The sequence below is a fragment of the Setaria viridis genome, chromosome 1 (genome assembly GCF_005286985.2).
Source record: "Setaria viridis chromosome 1, Setaria_viridis_v4.0, whole genome shotgun sequence".
Taxonomy (NCBI): Eukaryota; Viridiplantae; Streptophyta; class Magnoliopsida; order Poales; family Poaceae; genus Setaria; species Setaria viridis.
The window spans coordinates 28,067,722-28,089,912 of NC_048263.2; the positions used below are offsets into that span (position 1 = coordinate 28,067,722).

Genomic DNA, 22,191 nt, shown 5'->3' on the forward strand with positions numbered 1-22,191 from the left:
GGCATGTTCTCAGTTTGGTAGATGTAGATTTTACCTGCTATTGTGAAGGGAACACCCTGAGGTAAAATGTGATGGTGTCACACCGACCATATCTGCTTCTTCTTTGCCTCAATAAAGAAGTTGGCTGAAACCTTTCACCATGTACACTGGGGAAACAATCAGGTGATCTGAAAGACAGACAGGTGACAATTTAGGATGGCAGCCAATGAGATTTACAAGAAGTATAACAAAAGTAATCTAACCAGCCTTGCGCATCCGATGAGAAGCTGAAAACAGCAAGATACTACCTCAAGATACTACCTCCATGTCAAAATATTTGTCGCTATTGACTTTTTCTCATGACATTTGACCATTCGTTCTATTCAGAAAAATATGCAAGTATTATTAGTTTTGTTTGCCACTTACTTTATCATCAAAGGTATTATAAGCTTGACTTATCTTTTCATATATTTACAATAAATTTTTGAATAAGACGAATGGTCAAACGTCATGAGGAAACAACAGCGACAAATATTTTAATACAGAGGGAGCATGTTACTGGAGGTAACACGGATAATTAATAAATCAGATCGCAACCACCCTACCATTAGCTGGGACCACTGCACTTCTTGCACATGTCACTTTGCCCTGGCACAGTGGGAACCATAGCATGGGCATGCCAATTGACAAGCAAACAATCTGGATTGGATTAGGCAGGGGACATGAAACCCCATAATGAAATAATTGATTTAAAACTTGTTTGCTAGAATCAACAAAAATTCAGAAGATACACTTCTTCATGTTCAAATAATCTAAATGACAATATGTGAAGATAGGCTGGGTTCCTCGTGCTGTGAAAATATAGATAGCTGTATATGTAAACACTTCATTAATATAAAACCACCCTTGAGAAGCAAGTTACATGCAAGCTAAATATCAACTGTCTGCTGAAATTGATTCCAGGCTAGCGCCCTACTAGTTTAATTCTATACAAATCAGCAGATAAATGATACATAGCTCCATGAATAGACAACCCTTCATGAGTCACAGTTGACCCACTTGACAGTGCAAATTCCATACTCTTGTGGATGAAAATGAGGTTAGCGTTGCGTCCCGCTGATGGAAACTTTCCCTTCTCGACAAGTATGCTTATCAATCTTTCTTCTTCCTATCAGCATATGGATACTTCTGGTAAATGAATATGCTTGTCATGACAAGTGGTAATGCCATCAGGCAGTAGTGTGATGGCGGCTTCCCATCAAATATAAATTGTAGCAGTGCAGTTACAAGGAGGGCTGATACTATAACAAAACCCTGAAAAGTAAACAGGTCAGTCAAGTTCCCAGATGTAAGTGAAAGCAATGGTTGTGTTCCATTTAGTGTCAGTTTAGGCACTTACCTTTCTAACACCGCCCGCGTAAGTTGTGACAAGACCAACAAGAATTCCACCCACAGCATTCATTAAGACCGGTACCTGAGGTACAGAATGATGTTTAGGGTCCCAAATATCAATGAAGATCTATTGCAGCTTTGCTTCCATCTGTGTGGGGTATGTTACAGATGTACTTTTCAGTCAATTCAAGATTTAAATCAGTGCCTTCAAAAGATTGCCACTAAATGGAACCATAAAGAGAAACAAGCTTATTTTGATAATTTGGCCCTTGAAAGAAACGGTAAACTTGCATTAAAAATAGCGAAGCAACATCTTAGGTTGATCCAGGAAGATCAATATTTACCTATTTGGCTATTTCAGACAAATCTAACAACGGATGCAAACATCAAGATGGAAAAGAACTTTGTTAATAATTATTAAGGTTAAAATGGCAGGGGTGCACTGACAGGTGTCTCATCCACGAACCATCCGTTGAAAATTCGAATGTTTAGATTAGCTGCTACCCTAGTATGTTGCTGTGTTACCTTAACAACTCATTGATGTTCTAGATTAACAAAAAATATAGTATTTTCCAGATTCAATTGCTGTATACAACTGCTAATTATTCTTAAAGGCCAATTTCCAGCCCAAGTACTGTACTATGGCACCATTATGACACAAAGCAGAAGATCAGAATCCCTCGTAGGTCCAAATTGGTATTTTTTCAGTATTCCAGTCATATTGATAATAGCTTGTTTCCAAAAAGGCAAAACAACTTTGCAGTGGTTGAGCTTAGTACTGATTAGAAGGCATGATGCACATGATGCAGGCAAGGCTGTACTGATTACTGAATCCAAGTGATTTGACAGCTGCATCACATTATGGCATCCAATGTGATATTACATTTTAGCCATCCCAGTTGATTTATTCTCTGAAACTAGATTTTACAGCTACAACTTCATGATTTTTGAGGGCACACAACTTGGTTATGTCCAGGGCTTTACCCAACAGTGAGAGGAGAAAAAAGGGAATAGCAGAGAGTACTCACCGCGGTCCACAAAGTCCATTCGTGGAAAAAACCATATTTCCTGATGGCTTCTCCATCTGGTGATCGATAGGTGCTTGCTAACAAGCACAGGCTTCCAATAAAGGACATCTCTATAGTCATCATATAAGACGTATGCTTTTTAACCTGCACTATTATGGAATATGTTAGCAGTGACCTAAGTTGTATCCTGGAAAATAAACATGGTAAGTAAGTTCAACCTGGGATGCCCACTGACACAGTGAAGAGGCCAACCCAGACAGCATTGATGCGACTGTAACAGGAATGATCCCGTAGAGCAAGACATAATCAGAGCTACCACCCTTTGAACCTTTGCTGCTACTCTCCCCGACACTTAGAAGAACAGCAGCACTAATTAAGAGGGTTAATGCTAAAATTTGCTTGGATGATTGCTTTTGCCTGCAAGATTTGCAAAACGTAATCAAACTAATGATTGACAGCTTTACTTCAGAAAATTGTCCAGTCAGAGTTAACCACGTGATATGGTCAATGAAGCACAAAAATGCACAAGGTAGCAGTTCTAAATGAACACAAAAGAAGGTCCAAGTTTCATGTAGTAAGCACTGTAAATCCCAGCTCTAATTCCCAAGACAACCTACCCAGGAAATAGACCATCAAATTGACTGGTCCCCGATGTGCTAGTTCTATCTCAAGTGGAATTCAGGACGAAGCTCCATGCTAGGATTTTGTTCTCCATATCCACTAACCATGACTAGTTCTCCAAATCCTTGAGGTAACTTACAGGTAAAGAAAGTGGGTACATGAACTGAGGTGTTATTGACTTATTTCCCTTCATTTTCTGATGGTTCAGTTGAGCTAGGAAAGCATGTTTTGGCTGGTAAAATCATTAGTTTCGTGACTTCTTCAAAATATACGTAGTGGTCATGTGGGCTTCCGGATCATCAACCAATGTTCCAGTTCAACTCTAAAGCGACCAACAAGTTTTAGGTGTCTGTCTTTCCATGTTTTGGTCTCAACACAACATTCAAAGGATCAAATGTTCCCAAGTATTCAACAAATTAAGTAAGTTCAAAGTATAATTCTTGCACACATATTTGGGTACTTATTTTTTCATGAGATCTTCATTCTGAATATTTTCAAGATACTAAAATGCAAATAGGAGGTGTTAACAGGGCATACCCCAAAATAAGATATGTGAAAAATGCCGTCCATAAAAGCTTGGTCTGGTTAAGAATTGAGAAGGTCAAGGAATCCAAATTCTTGTATGATATTTGCAACAGACTATTCTGCAATGCATATATGGCAGCAGGCAGTCCAGACGCGGTCAATGATCCAGTGAGACTCCAGTTACTGAACTGTTTTTTCAGACCACCCTCTGCAATCAATAAAATGATTGCACAAATAACCTATACAGATGCAAAGAAAATCAGAAGCGCCCAGGTGAAGAACATGTCATATTTTCATATTGAGCACAACATAATCTAGTACCAGACCTTTGCTCCTTCAGTGGCAAGAACTAGTGAGGTCACTATAGTATCTTGGCTGCAGCAATGGAGAAGGGGTTTAGCACAGTCAAATAGTACTTGTTCTAAATTTATTTCATGACAGAAATAACTGAGGAAAGAATGCAAGCTCATAAATAACAGAAAACCTTACACCTCAAAAATTGTGAATGTGCGTTGCTGAACAATTGGCTTTTAACTCATACATTTTTCATGGGACAGTTAAGTTATTATCAAAGAATCGGTGTTGTGTCCATCCATTTCATCTACACATGGTTACATAAACCAACCTATCTGTGTGTACTGCTTAATCTGGAACAAGCAAATTTATTAGATATCTAATTTATTAACAAACACTGAGTCCCACTGGGGCATCATAACAGCCTAACCAGAATAAGCAGCATTCTAATCTGACCAAATGGATCGCCAATTTCCCCAGAACAGCTAAAAGGCCACGGCATATGTTCCTACGCCTCTACAATGTGGATGTTCACCAACTTGTCTCAGTTCCCACAAACGCTCCCCCGGGATCATGAAATGGTGACCAAGGTGAATTCGCTTGTAGTGCACTAGTGCTACTCCAAAATTGTACATGTCTCACTGTAAGGAAATCGAACCTTAAAACTGCCACCACAAGGTGAGAGATTCCAGTATTTGCCATTAAATTCGCGTGCCTTTCGTTCCAAATCGAGTCGCCCTAGCCGGCGCAGCAAGGGACGGGTAAGGGGGTGGTGGGTAGGCGCTTGCTTACCGGACGAAGCGCTTGGATATGAGGGGCTGGGCGCCGTACTGCAGGGTGAGGAGCGTGAGGTAGAGCGCCACCTTGCGCCGGCTCGGCACCCCCGCCGCCGCCGGGGTGGACGACGAGCCCATCCGGTCTCCGCCGCGCTCGCTCGCTTCCGATCAAGGCACCAAAATGCGCCCGACCGCCGGCGATCCGCCCCTGCTCTGTCCTTTCCTTACCGAGCCCGGGTTTACTCGTCTCTCCCTTGGTTTTGATTTTGATTCGATGAGGAAGCAGGGAGCAGAGAAGGGGACAGGATTACAGGGGAGAGGAGGATGAGGGCGACTTCGACGAGCACGCTGGCCAAGTCGCTCCCACGTCTCAGGAATTGCGCGTGCGCAAGTGGATTATTTAGAGCTCAGATTTGGATTCGGAAGGGATTCATAAACATGGTCTGAATGCAGAGAAAATTTTCGTAGGAAAAAAATGTACTCCGGTTCTCATGGGTTTAACACAGCAGAGAGAAGGGACAACAATAGAAAGAACTCTTTTTCAAAGGAAAGAAAGAAAGAAAGAGCTGGTTCCTGACACGAGGATAGGTGTAGCGTAGTCAAGAACAGTGAGCAATCTGATGTCAATTCAGAACAAATGCTGTGCCAAATTAAAACCCTCAAAACAAAATCAAATGGATTGCTCCTTTATAACAACTTCAATCTGAACTCCGAAGTCCAAACTAGCCTCTCATTTTTCGTGCTCAGGGGAAAAAAACTTTACTTTTGTACACCAATGGACAGCAGCTTCACACTCTTTATCAATTTAAAGTTTGCTAAATCATATGTACACTAAACCACACAAGATCCAATGCCTAAGGTCACACGCTACCCTCAGGAGGGTCGGCCTTCTCGTCACAATTCCCACCAACGCGCTCGTAGAACAAGATGTAGCCATGATCCGTGTTGCCAGAATATTCACGAGAAGAGCCGTAGAACGTCTGCAGGGTGGACTCAGGGATCATCTCTACATTGTCATCATCGAAGGACAGCCAGTGGTCGTGACTCTTGATCTTGGCTACGTAGTGTCCCTGGTTTGGGCCGCTACCCAGATGCACCACCACGGCGAAGAGGGAGTACTCGCAGTCAGCATCATCAGAGTTGCTGCTGAGCTTCAGCTCCAAGGGGTAAACCACCCGATAAGACAGCTTCTTGTGCCGGTTAAGCTGCTCGATGAACTTGAAGCGCTTTAGGTGGATCACCAATATTTGCGGCACCTTTTTAATCTTCATTCTCTTCTCTGCTTCTTGCAAACTGAATCAGAAACCAAAAGTTTGAATTCAGTACTTGTCACAGGGAAATCAAAGCTAAGTGCATAGTTCTTCCTTCCCACATGACCACATGGTAATCCCCAAAGCATGTTTCCACCTCATCTACCTAGGCGGAGGTTAATGAATAATGATCCTAGTTGAATCTGGAAACTCTAATCTCCTAATGAGAAATGGGTGCACAAACTTAGTGTCACTTGTACTCCAATGCAATCTTTACATGTAGTCTGTTGTGATCCCTGTAACAGAACAAATTCTGAAATGGGTTCAATGCCAAATTAGTTAAATATTGGGATGTGGAGAAGAAAAGGTGTTGTGAAAAGAAGACTGGGGGAGGGGGTGCAGTTGTTGCATCGTAACAATCTAGGAGTGAGAAAAGCTGCTTACTTGTTTCAGCTTGGGAAACAGAGTAGCAGTTTGGATCTGTTTTCTAAACTATCTGGATTTAAGTAGTTGAAACTTAATGAACAGAAACACAAGGATTGAACATATCAGCAAGCAAACGAACCAAGGGCTCCACATTGTCACAACAAAGAGACAGAACATTATGATATCAAAATGGCATCTAGCTCCGTTACCTGCAGCACTTATCACAGAAGAACTTGTCATCCGCATTTAAAGTCTCAGTGGAAAAGAAATTCTTCAGGCAGCTTGTGAGTGAACTATTCTGTTCAATGTCAACGCTCAAGTCAAAAAATGTCTCATCCTTTGCAGTGACTGTCTCACACATTAAGCATCTGGTTTCATTGGTCAAAGTACCCTGCAAAGAGAAAGGGTAACTGTGCACAAAATCCTTAGAAGAAAAAGAGAGTGCGTGTCTTTTACAGTAAAGAAGAAGAATGCCACCCAGATTCAAGTTGAAGGGACACCCAAACCTGGGTGGTAACTGGTAAGTGTAAACACACCTTTTTCTAACCGAGCTAGGCTCAATTCCTTACTAGATGAAAAATAATCAACATTTAGTTTTAGTTACCTGAAAATTCTTATGTACCCATGTAACCAGTGGCTCTTTTCTGACTCCATTCACAGCTGCCCCATTAGAGACCTTTTCAGGAGATGTGGTCTCGGGAGAAACCTTCGCAGACCTAGTCTCTTTTTCCAGGATATCAACAATTTCATTCAGTAGGAAATTCAAAAATTCGTGGGCATCCTACAAAGCAGAACAGAAAAGATATGTTACTTCTGGAAGGTTTACTCTCTTATCTCATCAAAATATAAGCAAATAGAATGGAAAGAGAAGCGTTATTTTTAAACATTTTCATTTTTCCTGAAGGTGACAAAGGGACAGAAATTGAGCCGACTCCAAAAATCAGATGAATGAAAGGAGAGAGTTTCTTCTTAAGATTCATGTATTGTGCAACAAAAGAGATGCAGGTCATACAAATAGCTAAGGCTGAGCTTGCATTACTAAATCATACTTGATAAATGCCCGAGGCAGGAATAAGATAATCAGGTTAAGTTTATAATCTGCCAATGCGATTGCCCTGATGTGGTACCACTATTAAACATCTGCAAGTTACCTGATGCATGTAACCGCGAAAATATTCGTTCAGTTTCCTAACCATTTGAATGAAACGTTTTGGAGCGATAACACCAGTTTTTTTCTTTGATGCACTTATCTGCAAAAAATATAAAACATTATCATTTGAAGAACAACAGTCTGCACTCTGCAGTATGTTTCTTGTCACATGGGAAAACCCATGAAGTACCAATCTGTCACAATCATGCTCATGGAAACCTCTTGCTTCAATTGTAGGTCGCAATGTTACCAAATGTTCAGGTGTTCTAAAGTAATCAGTAATAGAAAAAAATGTAATGTAGCTTCCAGATGAGCTATAAAATGAGTTAGGCGAAACAATACAGAATCATCAACAAGCAGTGCACAGAGCCAAGATAATGCAAACAACTATATAATAATCAATTTGTACATACTATGCAATTAGTGCCAATCATTTCTTGGAAATTGCAAGAAATCACGAGGTTAATGATATGTGTCTCATAAAACACTACATCACTCTATGATGCATGAAAAACAGCAATATACTGCATAGAATATTTTCTAGGTCCAAAGGAAAATGAAGTTACCCAGAAGGCCAGAACCATTCTTATTAGTATATCAATTCATTTCATAATCAGAAGTAAGACAAAGTGGAATACCAACTGAATGGGAGGTTATATTTCTTCACCTGTGAAAAAAGATCTGCTAGGCAGGTCAACAAATTTTCTTCAGCATCTTCAACATTTCTGCTCTTGGCATAGTATTCCAGTAACTGCTCCCTGAACGGAGTGCAATAATAAAGTGCCTGAAAAAAGGGTATAATTTTGTAATCCCCATCAGTGATGCACCCTAAAATGTGGCACCATGTGATAACGAATTCTAGTAGTTCTAGTAAGCATTGGTAAATAATCAGTGCTTAGGACGCGTGCTAGTCTAAACCAAATGGCGAAAACATTGTATGAATACTAATGCTTTGAAAGATACAATAGATAAAACTTCTTTTGGTAACAGTTTTTTTAGCTTTATAAGCTAACACTGCCCGGAGAATACTGAAGGCCATCAACAATGGTCTGCCGCAGGTTAACAACAGAAGGTCTGCATGCTGCCAAACAGCCAATACAGGAACAGTCAACCATCGCTTGCTGCATTATATTTTGCTTTTTTAAACTGCATTCATATGACACCATTTTTCCTGGGTTAAAACATTAAACAGCACCAATCGTATTCCTGAGTGTTCTACACTAATCCACAAAAATTGAACATCTAACAAGCATGTGATCTGACAAACAATGGCTTGCTGCGTCATTGCAAAACATGGGGAAGAGAACTAAGTTCATATCGATTCATTGATCGATATGTCAAATCAAATAGCAGCAACATGTATGATAATGTGGTAGACCATGAAAAATTAACTGCAGCATTCATCCACTTTGATTTTTTGGAACGAGGGATTAAAAACTAACTGCATCTGCAACTTAAAGGAATACCTGTTGCTAACATTTATAACTCCACATGAATAACAAACTATTGCACCTATGATACCAAAACACCTTGGATTCAATGCATTGTATATTTGCATCAAACTGCAGTACCTCTTCATGCATACGGCATACCCATGGCTATCCATAAGGATAACTAAGCAGGACTTAATTGCAATAGATGTTACTTATTAGTAATAATCCCATTGCTCCCCTAATCCAAATGCCATTAGTTCCCACTTCCATATAGCAAGCATCCCAGTCTTCTAGAACCATAAACCTTAGCAATGCATCAGGAATATTAAAGACACTTGAATTACATCTTAATAAGATATCAGTGCACAATAAACAATTTATTTTGGCATGTCCAATATCCCATCTTAACACCTTATCAGTTCCAGATTCCATGGTACCATGGGATGAGATCCATGTTATCAAAGAAAGAATGCATTCATGCATGAATAAGGATCCTAAACTGCAGCTGTACTTAAAGGCAAGGCCACGAATTTAATGACAGTTGTTCTGTTGTTGTGAAATGCCCCTGCACAGAAATTTGTGAGCCATATAAAGAAACCACCAATTGGATTAAGGAATGAATTACAAATACAACGAATCAAGAATACGACTGGACATGTCAATCACCACGTTATCCTGTTATCCAAAATCCTATCATGGGATAAACACAAACATATTGATTGGAGTCGCCCATGCTCCCATGCACCTAAACGAATTCAAATCCACTTACTGGTCGCCTACATGCCTACACCGGCACCACCTAGAACAAACAGAATGTGTGACGCCTACCTCAAAGGCTGAAACGAAGCCACCCTAACGGTTTCTAAAGCAACGGCCTAACCAAAATTTCACCAGAATTCCAATCATAACTGAACCGATTGCGACGGAGCACGCTGCGAACGGGTCAACGCGCCCACTAGCGCGCCCCGCGCGATCACAAACGGAGCTCTAGGGGAAAAAAATTGGGGGGCAGTCACCTCACCTGGAGGACGCTGTTGCAGTAGCAGGTGTTGCCGAAGTTCTCGAGGCCGAAGTAGCGCTCGCCCTCGGGGAACTGGTCGCCGAAGGCCCGCTCGAGCTTGGAGAGGCCGGAGCCCATGACCGCCCACCGGTCCCACCACCCGGAGGCGGCGCTGGCGAGGGACCGGAGCCCCGACCCGGCAGCGGAGCCGGAGCGGTGCTTCTCCGCGGCCGCCGGCGGGGAAGCCTCCGCCGTGGGCGATCGCGCCGTCTTCGCCATGCTAGGGTTCCGGCGGCTCGGCCAACGCGCGTCGCGGCGGCAGAAGGCGGCGGAGGAGGTCAGGAGGAGGCGTCTGACTATGCGAAAGGCAGGAGGGGTGGAGGGATCGAGACGGAGGCGGTGGGAAGGAGGGAGCGCGAGCAATCGAGCATGTCACTACTGTCACGATGCCTGTTAAGAAAAATGGTTTTATGACTTCATTATCCCTTTTTTTCTTTTTTCTTTTCTGATGAGAAGGTTGCTTCTCCGTGTGTATCCAAATTTGACTTTGCTATTGAGCCATATCACATTTGATATATCTATCGCTCATAAAAGTATTATAAAAAAGTATTATAAAACCTAGGAATTGGTATTTTCGGAGTCGGAAAAGCGGGAATTTGGAGCTTAGGCGAGGAGTTTCGTATGAATTTCCACCGCATTAAATTTTATATCACAACAGCAAAATTACTGATTTGGCAAGGTTATTATAAGGAAAGAGGAGGGAAAGTTTCATCATATGAGAGATAAGTTTCATCCTCATGATATCCATTGGGCTCGATTATCATGTTCTCAGTTTTGATAAGAATGTAATAAAATTGTATACTGAGACTAACCTTGGAGGAAAGGCTGATGAAGAAAAACGATCCCGTGTGGATGAAGTAGAAGATGGTGCAAATACCGCTAATTGGACGACGAAGAATGACTTATGACAAGGATTAGGGTAAGAGAAACTTGCCAAAAATTTTAAACTATGATAGCGCTGCATGCTAACAGAAAAAATGGTCCTTTGCCTCTGGACACTATGATAATAGGGAAGACTTTTGTCCCTATGAATAACAATTGAAATTCTTATTTATTCTTTTCTTTTGTTCTTCAATTTATATCTTTGGTTTAGAAAATGAAAAAATTCTTATTGAGCAATATAAAAATTGAGACTTTTTTTATTTGACATTGGAATTTTTGAACTTTCTCGTTCGACACTAGTTAGAACTGACACATTAATTCATCCATTATGTCCATTAAATCACGTGAACATAACCCCTTTTTTCTGGACTAAAACAACATTTAAATTACCTTCAAAATTCATGAAACTTTTTGTAGTGATGTAATAGATGGAGATGAAACCATTTTGCGTAAAAACATGTATAAAGCATTTAAAAGTTTAAAACTAAAATTTACCAAAATAGACTACTTTTGAAAATTGTCCGAACTTTAGGGAAAAACCTTACTTTCCAAAAATTGTGGAAAAATTCATAACATACCTATCATGGGGTGAAGTAATTTGTAAAATTATTTTCTATCATAGTTACTCAAAGATTTTTGAATTTATTTCTGAAATTCATTTTTGTGAAAGAACTTTAAAATTTATCTTTGTTAAAGCACTTCAAAATTCAATTTGTACCTTATGATATAAAGAAATTTTGTAAATTATTCATCCGACAATATGAATATTAGGTATTTTCCCACAATTTTTGGAAAGTAGTCTTGTGCCCTAAACATTCATATATTCTTTAAAGGTAGCATATTTGGTGAATTTTATTTTTAAGATTTTAAATACTACATAAGTGTTTTTATGCAAAATGGGTTTATCTGTTGTATCACTATAAAAAATTTCATGATTTTTTGAGGTATTTGAAGGTTGTTTTGGTTAAGAAAAGAGGGGAGAGAATAAATGGTTTACTATTCATGTAAGTCAATCGACGGAATGGACCGAAGTATCAAGTAAGGAGTGAAAATTTAAGCCAGTGTCAAAATTTTCAATATCAAATAAGTAAGCATCTCTATTTTTCCATTATCAAATAGGGAATTTACTATTTGGAAGTTGAACTTTCGTGTCTCCCTTGTGAGTAATATCATGCATATTAAATGCATATGGCATATTATTTTTTCTGATAGCATGGTATAGAGAACAGATAGAAGGAAGTCGTATATCATGAAAATAACTTGGGGATTGCTATGAAAGAGTTGGAAACCATATACATGTATTGGGTCCATTGCCTGTCTCTTTGATACTCTTGACTCTCTTGAGCCTTGACCGAAGCTCACAAGTATTACCTTCAAAAAAAAAAGCTCACAAGTAGTTGGGCCACGAAGAACTTGCTAAGTCTTGTAATCTTGTTTATAGCTTTGAGATCCGTTTTCTTCGGTCGACGAGGATCGTGGCCTGCTGCCGTCTGTGAGATGGTCCACGAGGAAAAATATACTTTTGATAGAAGGGTGGTTGACCAGGACAAGCTTGAGTTCCTTCCTCTCTGAAACCAATTGTAGGCTCGACATTGATCAGACGACACAAAGGCCTTGGAAACCGAAATTGAGCAATCTGAGCAGAGATCTCGATGCATTTTAAGGTTGCGTTTGTATCTGAAAGCAAGGTATCATAAGAAGATGGGAACTTTGAATCTCAACTGAAATTCTGCCTGCAACTGTGTTAGCAGTTTCTTGTTTACAACCTGGAATAAATGAGTGTGTGGATGTCAAATTTCGAAAGTTACAGAGGAGAATGTGACCTGGTAAACAAAACAACCACAAGCTTAGTTACCAGCTCAGCTTTAGAAAACTAAAATTACCACTTCGATCAGCTGACAGGTAGCTTCACTTCATTGGGGATCGATTAGAGTCTTCGACAAGACTTACTACAAAAGATCTCAATGACGATATGATGAGTTGAAGATGTATAGCCAGTATGCAGTCAGCACAAATAAGAAGTTTGTTTCAGTCAAGTTACAAATGATACTTGCAATCAATAACAAATATCTGTCGAAAAGTTCAGAACTTGTCGTGGTGGAAAGCTTCAGTGCTGAAAAAGGAAATGGTCCGCACTTGACTTTCAGCAGTCATCTGTAATAGGTAGCTAGGGATTTTATACTTCAAATGTGTTGTTCTCGAATTTTCATTCAAATGATGTCAGGCAGAAAAGCTGTCAAGAGAAATGGGCAAAAGAATAATTGAATTGCTGATTCGGTATCCTTTTGCTAACTGACATTAGACACGTTGATTTAGTCTCAATTTTGGGATTCAGTAGGTAGTAATAACATCCAAAATGTAAATGTAGAATCACCGCACAATGAAAATCTTTTTTTTTAACGGATGGCAAGAGTTTTGCCGAATTTTTATTAGAAGAGGAGAAATAAAACATTAAAAAATAACTTATTGCAGCCTAGTAAAAGATGCGCTCAACTGGGAAAAGGTAATAAAAAACACCCCCCAAACAACAACGAACCCCCCCTCCCCCAGGAGGAAACAAACCAACACTGCTTACAGACGGGGGGACAAAAGAAACGCTAAGCTTCCTGTTGTAGGTCTTGGTTGCTGTGTTGTGTTGCCCACTGATATTGCCCAGCTTCTTCCTTAATTAGGAATGCCACATTCTCAAAAGGCTTGCTCTTTTGATTGAAGGTTCTTTTGTTTCGTTCTTTCCACATGTTCCACCAAAAATAAACGACAAGTCCATTGAAGTAGGATCCGTTCTGCCTTCCGATGAGCCTCCTACTTTGCTTCCGCCAATTGTAAATCGAGGATGTCTCAGTCGTTATCAGCAGATGATGCAGACTGAACCATGTAGCCAGGCGGCTCCATACTGCAGCGGTGTATGTGCAGTCAAAATTCTCTATTTAACTTATGGTAGTCTCTCAACAAGAGGACTAGTTTTCAACAGTTAATTCTAACTAAAAGCAAAATAAATTATCACAAAGCAAATATCTTAGTCTTGTGAATTGTGACAGCCATGCGTGTAAGTGTGTTGATGTGGATGTTACATATTGGTAGTTAGTCCACTAGATTATTTCTCAAGGACCTATCCCTGGAATTATCTTATGTCGAAGTATATTCCACGGACGATGATGCCACAAGATATTAGTTTTAGAATTGAACGAGCTACCAATGTTTGAAGTCTCAAACTTCAGGGATACTGTCTTCCTACCATTCTTTAGCCTAGCGTCTCTGTTTTTTTTTTTGGTGGCGAGAAATGCTTTAGCCTAACCTAGTCGTCAGTCATGTGCCGAGTTTACCAAGTCCCTCTTATCAAGAGAAGAATGCATGTTAGTCTGCTGAGGCTAGATAAGACTTGCTTATATTAGTGCTTATAGGCACTAAGAAAATCACTTGTTTCATGAGGATAAGTTAGAATTTGTCCACCAAATGTTATTCCTTGCCAAAATTTTGGTAAAGCGTCTTCGGTAGTCCACATCAGAGTGTGCACTCCACCTATGATTATTCAATGAATGCGCATACTCTTCTGAATGGAGTCACAAATCTGATAACATCTATTTTGAGAATACCTTCTGAATATTTGTGACCTCAAGAGATATCAGAATACGCATGGGAGTAGAATTGTATGCGCTGACCATGGTGTAAAGAAGATGGGCTTTTTATCATGTCTTTCATCAGGAAACGAAAAGATCCCAAACCTATAGTAATGTGGCACATGTTGTGTATGTGACTGTCGCCAGATATAATATCACTTGCTGACTTATGACCATTTTTCGCTGTTCAACAGTTGATGATGACACAGAAGCTCCTTATCATCTTTTATCAAGTCATCCTCTTCCTGATTGACTCGAATCAGAGATAGGAAAATTTCGGTTCAATTATGAGCAGCAGTGCATCAGGGTACGTAGGTGAATGAACTCTGCCCTAGGCGTTCCTAGTAAGTTCAGTGAATTAAGGGATCTTTCTTTATCTCGAGGGAAAATACACTACAATTGATAAAGTCTTTGTCCAACAAGACATCAGTAGAATAGAAAAACTTTTAAGGATGCAAATTACTGCGAGAAAGAAGCACTTGTGCTGACAATGAAGCCACTAGCAGGTGCAGGAAAGACATCAGTAGAATAGAAAAACTTTTAAGGATGCAAATTGCTGCGAGAAAGAAGCACTTGTGCTGACAATGAAGCCACTAGCAGGTGTTGGACTGTGGATGGAGTTTCCTAAAGTATATACCAGTATTACCGATTTACCGTGTATATGGTATAGTAATAAAGATTCATATCGTGTCTTTTATTCAAGAGAAGAAAGAGATGTCAAGCGGGCCTACTAGGCTACAATAATGCGGCACATGCTATCAGCGACCAATTCTTTGTAACCAAGGATTAAGATTAACACGCCATCTGCGGAATTATGACTTCTTTTCTCGCTGTTCAAAACAGCAGTTGATGATGACAGATGGGCAAAGTCAGCAGCACAACTTGCAGTTGATGATGACAGATGGGCAAAGTCAGCAGCACAACTTGCTAAATTAATTAAAAGATGGAGAATTTCAGTGGGAAAGCATTCGTGTCTGTGTGTGCATGCGGGTGTTTGGGTCTCGGGGGTTTGCCAGAAAACAGTGTGGCACTGAAGACAAAACAAAACTCATCTAAAAAACTATAATGGTAAAAATGAAATGTACGAGCGGTTTTTAAACTTTTTCTAAAGTGTCCATGACCTCGTAAAAAAATATACTTCTTTTATTTCAAATTTCCAAATTGTAAGTCGTTTTGACTTTTCTAAGTGCATAGATATTATTAGCATCTAGATACTATAGGGAGTATTAGGTCCAAAATGTTGTAAGATGCCTTTATGATTTTGACTTGTCCATATGAAATCTCCACACTGACATACCACATCAGCACGTCTAAGAATATTTTAAGAATTTTGGACTTATGACATATATACCGCCACTCGTAGCTTTAAGGTTGGACCTACTAGTATGCAATGGTGAAGATTTTAGCTGAACCAACACCATGCCGGAAGTTAATGAACCCTAAGGCCAAGTACTTACAACGACAACAAAAACACCCAATGACAGTGAGAAAACAAAGGCCACGCGATGCAAGCGACCAACAAAGCAAACCACAACCGCCAGCAACAACCAGCGAGTGAAGTCCACCGCACTGACGACGAAACATCACCCTGCGCGCTGTAGCAGCCGGCAGAGGAAGGGGATGTTCTTCCAACTTGTTGGAGTAACTTCGGGTGCATAAACCTCTCCGTGATCAAACTTTATCACATCGAATGTTTAGATACTAATTAGAAGTATTAAATATAGACTAATTACAAAACCAATTGCAAGGCTAATTCGTGAAACGAATTTATTAAGCCTAATTAGTTCATGATTTGACAATGTGATGTTACAGTAAACATGTGCTAATCATGGATTGATTAGGCTTAATAGATTCGTCTTGCGAATGTAATTAATTTTATAATTAACTCATTTTTAGTTCTCCTAATTAACCTCCAAAAATTTGATATGACATGACCCAAACGCCCCCTGCTAGTTAGTCTGGCGTCCAAGTCTTACCGATTCTGACTTCTGAGCCTGCTGACCGATCCCCGTACGTGGCTCAGGCTTTCAATACTGACCGTGTGGGCAGTCGGCTGCTAACCAATGGGAAAGGAAAAAAAAAATACTAGTACAGAACAAAAAATATGATCGGCGCCATATACCAGAGTGTATAAACACCTGACTCAGCAGCTGCTAGGTCCAGTATAAGTAGCATCCTGTCCGGACATCCAGTTCAAGAGCTCATCATCATCCAACGTACCACGCATTAGAGAGAGCTTGCCTTGCTCATCATCATCATCCAGCTGGAGCAACGTGAGCTCTCCCCGCGCGCGGCTAGCTAGCCTTGCTCCGAGTCAAAGCTCCGGCTGATCCATCGATCGATCGATCGATCTCCGTCGACCAGAGAGAGGTTGCAAGAAGAGGACCGGAGAGGTAGCGAAGATGCACGGCGGGGGAGTAGTACTCCCGGTGAACGGCGGCGGCGGGCCGGGCGCCGGCTACAGCAGCGAGATCACCTTCACGGTGGTGATGAGCTGCCTCATGGCGGCCTCCGGCGGGCTCATCTTCGGCTACGACATCAGTATCACAGGTCAGTATATAGTGCTAGCTGCTGTGTGGTGTGGTCAATCTATTGTACGCACATTCTGCTGTTCTTGTGCTTGTGCTCCGGCGAGCAACGCACACAGACTCGAAAACCCCCTCTAGCTCTTTCCTTCTTCACGCGCGCGCTGCATCTATCTCCCCCCTTTTTTTAAGAAAAAAAATCCTGCTGACTGAGTTTGGCCCATAATCCATGTGAGCTGTTCTCCACATGCCAATTCAAGACGCTCTGTCAGAGTAAGAGTTTGAGCAAACGTATGTACAGCTGCTCAAAAAACATTCACCCAAAGCCTTAAAAACTGAAGAACTCGCTCAGGAAAAGAAAACATCGATTTCTCAGAGGCAGACACCCCAGTGAACTACCGTTCTCCTTTTTGGTTAAACGGGTCATTATCACCGACGCTACGCTCCCTTCACTTGTAGAGAGCTTGATGATGCAGGACAGGACAGGACCTGATCCGTGCTCTGACTTCCTGCACTGCCGCGCGTAGTTTCTCCTTGGGTTCGTCCGCATGTCTGAACTGGACTCCCAAAAGATCCCAAGCATGCCACCCGGAGAGGCGGAGGCACCATGTTGCATGTCCTTGAGAAATTTCCACTTGCTCGCGATAGGTTTTTTGGGTGTCACCTCCACCGTCCAAACAGCTATGTATAGAATTCAACGCTACAGGGGCACGGATCACGCGTGCGGCGCAGAAATTAGAACACACGCGCACGCGCTAGGATATGGGACAAGGGGGGCCGCGTGGAATATGCAACTGATGTCGAGTGTCACCGTCGTCTCGCGCCTAAACAAATCCTGTTTTCCTCTCAGGGGTCACGGTCGCCATGGCCAAAGAACAAATCGTTAGGTTCAGTGCGGGCTTTCGTAACGACTTCTGTAGTTTTTCTGTTTTACGAATTAAACAAGGCGAGGACAGAAATATGGACACAGTGCATCACATTTGGGTGATTAGTCATAGAACACGTGCGGCACGCACGTGTTTTCAAAAACTTACTTCCTCCGTCTTAAATTACTATTCGTTTTGGTTTTTTTAGATTTCTAATTTTTGCTACGTATTTAGATATACATATATCTAAGTTCATAAAAAAACTATGTATCTACAAATGCTAAAATGAATATTAATTTGGAATCGGAGGGAGTAGTAAATAAGAATTATATATTTATAGAAAATCTAACGAACAATAATTTATGTTTTGTATCGAACATGTATAGCTTCACGGAAGTATAAAGAACGAGATCAAGTATTACTGTTCATTACTATCTCCAGCAAGTTTTGTTGTGACTCGTCAATCTCAAAGATCATTACAAAAGAAAAAAAATTCCCAACAACGTACAAAATTCACTTGTGAAATTTTTTTCAAGTATTTACCATAGAAAACTGGGATAAAAAAAAGTCAAAACTGATATAGCAAAAGGTTCTTATGTGGCTTTTCAGAACTGCTCACAATAATTTACTTTAACATTGTTTTGAAATGCTTTGTATCTTAGATAATGAAGCCTGTGTAGCACTCATGAGCTTGAAATAAAAAGAAGTAAATAACACACACCCCAATTATCTAACAAAGAGAAGCCATTGTCTGTATCCCTGTCTCCCCTTATCTTGATGCTTAACAAGGAGGATGATCACTCATTGCAATTGTGCCCAACTCATTGGGGAACTATGAAGAGCAACCTTATTCCTAGCAATGTTACAGCAGCAAGTTATATCCTTGAGTCAAACTAGTTAGTTGATTTTGCTATATCTTCATGGAGCATCACAACATGCTCTGCCGCTGTGCCTTCACGGCTTCACCCTCGCCCCACCCTAACCGCTCCTCCAGTCCTAACTGTTCCTGCCGCCGGATCCACTCTTCTGCATACCTAAGTTTATCATCTCGGGGCATGAGGAAATTATTTATGCACTGATTGGTGAAATAAAATGTACATTCACATATCGACAGGTACTACGTATGATCTATTTTACAAGTCAGTGATGGTTATTAGTGAAACTAAAACGTAATCAGTGCGATCAGTAGATCACTGATCGAGACGAATTATGTGCTGCATGTCATTTGATGATCAAGTGATTCAGTCTGCTTTTGGGATGGTGAATTTTCAGGTGGCCTGACGCAGATGCACTCGTTCCTGGAGGCCTTCTTCCCGGACATCATCGAGAAGATGAACAACGCGACGCAGGACGAGTACTGCATCTTCAACAGCCAGGTGCTCACCACCTTCGTCTCCTCGCTCTACTTGGCAGGCATGCTGGCCTGCCTGGTCGCCGGCCACATCACCAAGAGGATCGGGCGGCGCAACTCCATGCTCATCGGCGCCTCGTTCTTCTTCGTGGGCGCCGTCCTCAACTGCGCCGCCGTCAACATCGCCATGCTGATCGTCGGCCGCGTCCTCCTCGGCTTCGCCGTCGGGTTCACCAACCAGTCCGCGCCGGTGTACCTGGCGGAGATCGCGCCGGCGCGGTGGCGCGGCGCCTTCACCAGCATCTTCCACTTCTTCCTCAACATCGGCATGTTCGTCGCCGACCTCGTCAACTACCGCGCCAACACCATCCCGGTGTGGGGCTGGCGCCTGTCCCTCGGCGTCGGCATCGTCCCGGCTATCGTCATCCTGCTCGGCGCGGCGTTCATCCCGGACTCGCCCAACAGCCTGGTGCTCCGCGGGAAGGTGGACGCCGCCCGCGCCTCGCTGCGGCGCATCCGCGGCGAGTCCGCCGACGTGGACGTGGAGCTCAAGGACATCATGCAGGCGGCGGAGGAGGACCGGCGGTACGAGTCCGGCGCGTTCCGGCGGATCGTCCACCGCGAGTACCGGCCCCACCTCGTGATGGCCATCGCCATCCCGGTGTTCTTCGAGCTGACGGGCATGATCGTGGTGACCCTCTTCACGCCGCTCCTCTTCTACACCATCGGGTTCACGAGCCAGAAGGCCATCCTGGGATCCATCATCACCGACGTGGTCAGCCTGGCGTCCATTGCCGTCGCCGCCATGGCCGTGGACCGGGTGGGCCGGCGGTCGCTCTTCATGGTGGGCGGTGGGATCCTGCTGGTGTGCCTGGTGGGCATGTCGTGGATCTTCGGCGCGGAGCTGGGCGCCGACGGCGGGAAGGCGATGCCGCGGCCGTACGCGGTGGCGGTGGTGGCTCTGGTTTGCCTGTTCACGGCGGGGTTCGGGGTGTCGTGGGGGCCGCTCAAGTGGATCATCCCCAGCGAGATCTACCCGCTGGAGGTGAGGTCGGCGGGGCAGGGGATGAGCGAGGCCATCTCGCTCGCGCTCACCTTCGCGCAGACGCAGTCCTTCCTCAACATGCTCTGCAGCTTCAAGTACGGAACCTTCGCGTACAACGCCGGCTGGGTCGTGGTCATGACGGCCTTCATCTTCTTCTTCCTGCCGGAGACCAAGGGCGTGCCCATCGAGGCCCTCCGCGAGGTGTGGGCGCGCCACTGGTATTGGAAGCGCTTCGTCAAGCCGCTGCCCGCCGCGGCGCCGGAGACGCCGTCAGCAGCGCCCAAGGTGGCGGATGGGCCGGTTTAGATTTCGCTTATAATCTCTTAACGCGTTGGTTGGTGGTACTGGGTGGGCCGGTCCGTGCGTCAATCGGCGGAAAGTGGCCATGCTCAAAAGCGAGACAACAAGGCCCCTCGAACATTCCGGGCCAAGATACCGTAGCAACAGGGCTATCGTTCTACGGTTCTAGTGTCTGCTAGTTTGAAACGGTAGTAGAATTAGTACATTCCACGTTGGTACAGTAGTACTTAGGAAAATTTGTAACCATGTCGATGTAGTGGTAGTGGGATACCGTAATGTACGCAAGCTGTGCTTATTCAATGTGCAATCTTCTTTGTAAAATTATCCTAACTTCCTAAGACACGATATGCTTTCGAAGGCCTAGAACTGGCGGAGTTGTTTCACTAAAGTCTAAACCACTACTTATGGCATTTCTAGGACACCATTTTAGACTAAAAGTTTCATGTATTACATCGTGAACACTGCCAGTGTAAATGAAAACTCTCATTGAGTTGCTAGTCTTTTCTTGCAATTTTCCAAATTTTCATAAATGATTCACATGTAAAGTGGTTCAATTTTGATAGTAATAAATAGAAACCCTTGCATTTCTAACAAGGCCTTAGACTGTTCAAAACATGCGTGCTTGACCTAATAACTTAACCGAACCGATTGATAAATCGAGAGCCAAATGATATATCCGTTAAAAGGCTTTGTAATGTTCAAATTTGAGCCTGAGGAAACAATCAAAATTAAGCTCAACTCCTATACATGATAGTTCCTCGTTCATCCTAGCAAACATATGATCTTGTGCCAACTTGTATCATTCTGTCCATTCCGCCAAACACAGGCTTAAACAATTCTACTCAACCAACCAATACCATCTAGGATCTTCACAGCGAGGCAAACCATCCAATCCATGTTCAACATCATACAACCAAGCAAACACAAGCATGAGGTGCTAGAATTAGGGTTTCCAACCTTTTCTTGCCCCCAGCCAAAATTTGTGAATTTTGGCATTTTGGTTCAGAATTTTGAAGGTTTGCTCAAATTCTAAATTTTAATTTTTTTAATCTTTATTAGGCATGCTATTGAATCCATATGCTTGTTATGATCCATTGTTGCCTTGTGATTTGGCTCCTATACCGCACCAAGGAAGAGTCATGCTTCAAAAGCCAATTTTGTAGTCACATGAAGTGGTGGATTCCCCCGATATGAATTTTTATATAGGCTACATAAGGATAATGAAATTAAAGCTACCAGTTTTTTTTTACCGATACTATTCTTTATTAATCGAAGAAAAACACAGAACATGTGAAATGGTGGACCTCACTCACATGAATTTGCGTAGCCTATATAATGATACTAAAATTAAAAATTACAAAAAAAATCGATATTATTTTTCATTCATCGGGCGAAACACAAAAAAAAAATCATGAAATTTCCCCAAAGTTTTGAATCTAGTTAGAACACAACGAAAAGTATTTGCAGGTTGCAAATGAAACGCACCCGAGAGCCTTATAATTTGTCCATAACTCTATTTGCATGATTTACATTTTAAGCAAGTCAATTCTAATAATAGTAAAGAAATACGCACATTTCAAGCGAGGCCTTAGAATATCGAGGACAAGCGTGTATGACCGTGCAACTTACCAACCTGTTGATATGTAAGAGAATGGACACATCAACTTACCC

General features: G+C 42.2%; 3 protein-coding genes across 5 annotated transcripts; 1 reads left to right on the forward strand and 2 right to left on the reverse strand.

Moving 5' to 3' along the window:
* Positions 1–845: 845 nt before the first annotated feature.
* On the reverse strand, positions 846–5,116 carry LOC117858571 (UDP-N-acetylglucosamine transporter ROCK1). Of its 3 annotated transcripts, none has more exons than XM_072293615.1 (7): positions 4,632–5,116; positions 3,872–3,920; positions 3,558–3,784; positions 2,618–2,816; positions 2,400–2,543; positions 1,393–1,453; positions 846–1,293 (listed from the first exon to the last, which is right to left on the reverse strand). In XM_072293615.1, the coding sequence occupies exons 1-7, from the start codon at positions 4,751–4,753 to the stop codon at positions 1,238–1,240; spliced, it is 858 nt and encodes a 285-aa protein (XP_072149716.1). In that variant the 5' UTR covers positions 4,754–5,116; the 3' UTR covers positions 846–1,237. The 3 variants fall into 3 exon arrangements, with proteins under 3 accessions (XP_072149716.1, XP_034597548.1, XP_072149715.1); XM_034741657.2 differs by having other exon boundaries at positions 1,379–1,453; positions 4,632–5,095; XM_072293614.1 differs by lacking the exon at positions 846–1,293 and having other exon boundaries at positions 1,386–1,519; positions 4,632–5,107.
* A 165-nt stretch (positions 5,117–5,281) lies between these two features.
* On the reverse strand, positions 5,282–10,307 carry LOC117858561 (ubiquitin carboxyl-terminal hydrolase 4). The gene is made up of 6 exons (XM_034741647.2): positions 9,896–10,307; positions 8,109–8,225; positions 7,443–7,541; positions 6,896–7,072; positions 6,501–6,682; positions 5,282–5,908 (listed from the first exon to the last, which is right to left on the reverse strand). Exons 1-6 carry the CDS (start codon positions 10,151–10,153, stop codon positions 5,476–5,478), a joined length of 1,266 nt encoding a protein of 421 aa, XP_034597538.1. The 5' UTR covers positions 10,154–10,307; the 3' UTR covers positions 5,282–5,475.
* A 6,237-nt stretch (positions 10,308–16,544) lies between these two features.
* On the forward strand, positions 16,545–20,660 carry LOC117843488 (sugar transport protein MST1). Its single transcript, XM_034724097.2, has 2 exons — positions 16,545–16,983; positions 19,097–20,660. The coding sequence occupies exons 1-2, from the start codon at positions 16,836–16,838 to the stop codon at positions 20,524–20,526; spliced, it is 1,578 nt and encodes a 525-aa protein (XP_034579988.1). The 5' UTR covers positions 16,545–16,835; the 3' UTR covers positions 20,527–20,660.
* Positions 20,661–22,191: the final 1,531 nt, after the last annotated feature.